General features: G+C 36.4%; 1 protein-coding gene across 1 annotated transcript in view; it reads left to right on the top strand.

Annotated features, from left to right (window-relative positions):
* The first annotated feature begins 550 nt into the window (after positions 1-550).
* LOC124645110 (protein nervous wreck-like) overlaps positions 551-6,000 on the top strand; it is a 120,754-nt gene continuing 115,304 nt past the window's right edge. Inside the window, exon 1 of the mRNA XM_047184856.1 lies at positions 551-872. Within this exon, the coding sequence (XP_047040812.1) occupies positions 819-872 (54 nt within the window). The 5' untranslated portion in view covers positions 551-818. The remainder of the gene's footprint in view (positions 873-6,000) is intronic.

The raw sequence follows: 6,000 nt of genomic DNA, 5'->3' as shown, positions 1-6,000 counted from the left end.
TGTGTAACTGCTTTGTTGGTCTAGTTGTCGTTAGCGCGACTGCTGTGCACGAGGTTAGAGACTTGCTGAAAGAAATTGTGGATTTTAGAAGATTTTACAAACTAGCATGGAGCCTCGAAATTGGTGATTGATACACCCGTGCATCGGAGAAGCACGACCGTGTTGGATTACCGTCCCATCGAGCTGTGAGAATGAATTAATAGAGAGTGTGCATCTCTATCTGCGCAAATGCTTGTGCACTATAATATGTTCTGCGTAGCTGGCTGATCTCATTATATAAAAAAATACCGTTTTCGATAATCGGAGAGGACGGCATTACATACCATTACCATTATTTAGTTTACAATTTTCCCTAAGATAAAATTATACGTCACCAAAAATTCCCAGCTAAACACATGAAACTAGGCTGGACGTAAACAAGGACAGCCCGGTAACACATTATTATCAACATTAATAAATCAGTTATCGTTCAAACGCTCAACGATCGTTTATCTTTCAGAAACAAGAACTAACGAGGCCGTGCGCGTAATCTTTGCTAAAAGAAATCATAATGCTATAAACACATTATATCAGATTATCAGTTAGATAAATAGCTTCAGTATCGAAAATGCCTGCAGCAGTGAAGACGTTGATATAACTGTGACTAACGTTTAACTACATATTAACTACAGTTATATTTATCAATGATGCCGATAATGTGTTAGTGACATTTTTTTATCTACCTACATAAAAATAAAGTGATGTTTTCCCGTTCAAATGTGTCGTGTAGATGTGCTTTTAAGAAATAACATTTGTTCTTTTAATACATAGTATTCACAATGAGCTACTATGAAAACAAATATGGTAGTGCACATAAAAGGCCGAGAGTTAATGTAAGTAAACCTTACTGTTGCTTTTTATTTGCCCGTCGTTTAAATATCTGGGTACGTACAATAGCTTGGCAATCGTTGCTACAGTGGTTTCTAAGCCATATTTAATTTTATTTATCATTTAATTAATATTTACATTACATTATTATTGCACTAGCTGTTCGACGGGTTGTGTATAAGTGGTCAAACGCACATTTCAGGTGCTTATTAATCTTGACAAGTACCTGTTTAGTTACTTTTTTATGGGATTTACCCACCATGTTCCTTCTTAAGCCCATCGTGTACCAGGGCCGCGGTAACTCTTTCGATCAATCCCGCAGCCCCGGCAGGCTTTGGCTTTGGTGCGCCCCACTGACTAGTTTTGTGGCTCACCTGAATCTAAGAAGAGGTTAGGCAGACAATGACGTTCTGCATAACATATCTTCTTATACCTCAACAATTAACATAAATTTATTTCCACACTATTAACTGACAACTTATACTGTTGAGATTAAAAATATTTTTTGTTGGGCCATGACGCAGAAAACGTCTCAGGTGGCGGCAAGTGTTCTAGTTTTGCAGTGCAATAATTAAACGTTTGAGTGCAGAGTGAGTTTGTAAGTTCTTATAAAAAAGTTCCGTAAGTTCGTCAGTTCTGCGGTAACAAGAAATGGACACTTTGAAGAATTCTTCTTATATTTGTTGACTTTAATTAGAATAGTAATTTTTAGTTGGCGCTTAAAAATATTTTCAGTTTGATTGAATAATATGAATTGTGAAGGTCAGAGGGCTGTCTTTTGTCGTTTTTGTTTTGGAGCCAAGTTTCAATAAATGATTTTGGGTTTATTATTGGAAAACTTTGTTATGAAAGAAAATACATGTGCTATGAATTTAATTTTACTACGACAATAAGCTACGCTGCTACGCCGTAGCATGAACTGTGCACATCCCTAATTAAAACGTAACGCAGATTTGTAACAAGAAGATATTCAGTGAATTAACTTCTTCTGACATAGACCCTTATAGTTTGACATAAACTTCATGGCTTTCAAATAATAATCCTAATTTTAGAATCAGGTAAAATGATGTGATATAATTTTTCAAAAAATAACTTCACTTTATGGATATCATTGCCTGAATGTTAAATATGACGAAATACATGAATAAAAAGGTGTTAGCTACGTTACTAGCAAGACTTGTCAAAAGTTATCAGTCAAATGTTTATAAAGTAAGTGGAATCCTGAACACTCTTTGTCAGTCTGGCATGGTTACCATTGCGTCAACTGAGTCGACAGTTCAATTTAACGCACCTACCTGGCTGACAGTTGAACCGATGGTTGCAATTTTTTTTTAAAGAAAATCTTGATTTCAATCTAAACTTTTAGTCGGTCTGATACCGGCTAAATGCCTGATCTTTGTAATTTGCGTAATTGATACTCAATTATGAGCCCAAACTATCTATCGACCGTAAAAGTTTGCAATTGCTACAGTGAAATAAAGGCATCATTTTCAACCAATTGATGTTCCTAGAAAACTAAATATAGGCATGTAATTTCTCCTCATTCCATATTACAGGGCAATGCACAATTATTGAGAAGCCCTAGTATTAGTGATTCCATTTCCATCATGACTAAATTAGGTATTTTGTACGTTTGCCATTGTTTCTACGTGGCCACGGTAAGCCGGCCGCAAGTGCATTATTGATGCGCTTGTGTAATCAACAGTAGTGCATATGAGTGAATAAACAGAAGGACAACTAGCTCGAAATGAGCAATGTCCGGGTTATATATAAAACAGAAAAAAATCAAATTGAACACACGTAGCTTTAGCTATACATGATATACATATTAGGTGAATCACGCATGTTAACAAAAATAATAATTAGGTCTGTCTCAAAGGTAAACTTCTTGCGTCAGAGAAATTATGTCATCTGCCTAGCCTTTTTCAAACTATGTTGGGGTTGGCTTCCAGTCAAACCGGATGAAGCTGAGTACCAGAGCTTACAAGAAGCAACTGCCTATTTGACTTCCTCACATCAGTAACACGGGCAACCCAATACCCTTTGGTAAGACTTTCTGGCTTCTGACTACCCGTAACGATAACCAAAGATGTTCAAATGACAGCTGGGACCCACCAGTTTATCGTGTCTTCTGAGACGCAGATATTATCTGAAAATTATGTAAAAACAAACAAGGTATTTTTAAGAGTTAAAAAACCAAAACATACACACACAATGTATTCTACTTAATTGTAGGTTCATTGTAGGTATGTGTGGCATAAATAAATGTACCTCTTGAGTTTAGTGTCCGTCTAGTTTTAGCGACGTTTTTGTGCGACATCATAATAATTAGTTACTGGAACGGAGTTATAATTACTAATATCAGTAGATTCACTACTCAGTAGGAGAGTGAAGTGCTGTTTTCTGTGGCTTGAGGAGATTATAGCCGTTACTGGTTATCAGAAGCCAGAAAGTCTGACAACCAGTCTTACCAAGGGGTATCGAGTGAATCGGGTAACTGGGTAGGTAAGTTAGATAGGCAGTCGATCCATGTATATCACTGGTTCTCAACTGCTTCCGGTTATACTGGGAGTGGACCATAACAGACTAGTCGGCTAAAGGCAATGATGATGGAGTTCAACACTCCGGGTACAGTAGTTTTGGACATAACTGTCTTTTACATTGTAACAAACTAGCTGTATCCACGGTTGCACCTGCTGCCCGTACCGGGACCAAATATAGCTTATATATGTTAGCCTTTCCAACAGTGAACAAAAAATTCGAATCGGTTCTTTAGTTTCGGAGCGTTTTTTGTACAAACAAACCACCAAAAAAGGATTCTTATTTATTTTATTCCTTTAAATGAAGGTAAGTGTTAGGTACAATTATTTAGTAAGAATACTGTAATTTTATTTTATGTAATGTACACACTATATATACAAACTTAAACTACTTATCTTTATATAAATCTAAAAATAAAATACTATATACAAAATATATATAAACATAAAACATATATAAAAGAACATTAGTAAGTACTTTTTAGACATCTCTGTCCAATGTTCTGTAGGTACTCAACAGTTTCTATTTTAAGCACATAATAGCATTTGTAGAATTCTGAGTACACAAAAGTGGTTCGTGGTTCACGGAACAAATACATGCAATTTTTGCAGACATCCAGCTTGATTCAACGTAATGAATCTAAATTTCACTGTTGACAATGTTGCTGTGTTTTTTCGCAATAGAAAAACCTTTAAGGCTGGACATTAGATATACGAATTTATATTTGTATCTTCTTAACCTAAGAATACGCGCATACTGTAGACTTTTGGCCCCGTGCCGTGGTTGCAAAAAGTTTTTTTTTGTGAATCGTGCAAATACCTAATCGTTATAGGTATTTTCGTGTGTACTTCTATCCATCTTCATACTGATTTATAAGCCCAAGCAAGCTATGGGCCTATATATATAGTGCGCGTGTACTCTTAGTGATCAAGCACAGATAGTAATAAATTATCTGATCCGATTTTGTTCACAATCGTGACAAAATTGCTATACTCATTTTGATAAAACATAGTACAATCCAGAAGACCTTTTTTGTAAGACTGACAGTTAAATACCTATGTAAAGCTCTAGATGCTTTTCAAGTTATGGGTTAATCTAAATTAAAATAACCTGTTAAGTGCGATGGTTTCGTACATCATTATCATCTGCCTAGCCTTGTTTCAACTATGTTGGGGCCGGCTTCCAATATTCACCGGATACAGCTGAGGACCAGTGTTTTACATGGAGCGGCTGCCTAGCGGTCCTCTACAATCCAGAACCCGGGCAACCCGGCACCCCCTGGTAAGCTGTCAGACTTTCTGGCTTCTGACTATCAGTAACCTTTTATTGTAAGTAATAAAATAATCGCGTCAGAAAGGTGCAATGGACAATGTCTAAATATGCTTTTTGCTACCTCTTTTTTTCCTACCTCAAAAAAATCTGAAATAAAGAAGCTAGACGAACGGAGGGAAAACAAAGTAATCTTGTAAGGCTACCTTTTTCGTATTGAGGTATGAAACCCTAAAAAGAGTTGACTGACTCAAACTTGGAGCGAGGCGTAGTTCTCTGCAGTCGATGAAACCGCAGGAATTCTAACAAAATAAATAAATATGGCTCAGTAAAAATAAAATATATTCCCGACATATGTACAGTTATTGGTCAAAAGTCGGCATCAATTCGATTCATGTTATTGTTTTAATTCATCGGGAAAAGTAAATAAATAGTAAAAAGGTACGAATAAAATAATATCAATATAATAAAACTTTTAGTACAAAGAAAATGCCCGAACGGAGTATAGATACCTAAATAGACCCGTTGGGATCGAAATCGAAAGATCGCGCTATGGTTCATGTTCCCTACAAAATATACCTTCCACATTTCATTTTTGAAGAGATTCTGCGAGATCGTGAACTATGTGGGTAAAACCAAAAATCTGCCGAAAGTCACTATTCCACGCAAATGAAGTCGCAGGCGGAAGCTAGTAAATAAACAGTTAAGATTTTTTGTTTGTTTGTTTGTATGTATCTTTGAAATGCTGCGAAAGTACTAGAACGATTTGAAAATTTCTTTCAGTGTTGGAAAGCTACACTGTTCCCAAGTAACATCCTACTAATAGGTTATATTTTATCTTGGTATGGCCAGTAGTTCATACGGGACGCGGGTACTCTAACAATGTACAAATAAGTACAAGCCAGGTCCCCTGAAAACATTGTACATGTTTGTACAACAAAGCTATTTGAACTCAGTTTACTCCGGGGCTGCGGCATTGTTCGAAAGAGTTACCGGGGCCCTGGTACCTAAAAGGCCTACGACGGAACACGACGGTTTTCACCAGTAAGACTCTGACACTCTCTCACCGCTGCTAACTCAAAGCGGGAGGGGTCATTTGATGATTTTTGACGTCGTTAAAAAAACCCAGTTTACTACATAACATGGTTTACTGTAATCATGAACGAAGTACGGATAAAATAGAAAACTGTATTTGATTTGTAAATTATTAATTAAAACGATAAATACCACGATTAAATGCTTATTTTACGGTACAAATGTTTCATACCAGAACTACTGAACCGATAAAATGTGGTGCACAGAATATGTAGTAATGAGTCTAAG

This window comes from Helicoverpa zea, chromosome 31 (assembly GCF_022581195.2).
Source record: "Helicoverpa zea isolate HzStark_Cry1AcR chromosome 31, ilHelZeax1.1, whole genome shotgun sequence".
NCBI lineage: Eukaryota > Metazoa > Arthropoda > Insecta > Lepidoptera > Noctuidae > Helicoverpa > Helicoverpa zea.
This window is presented reverse-complemented; position numbering and strand designations above follow the sequence as displayed.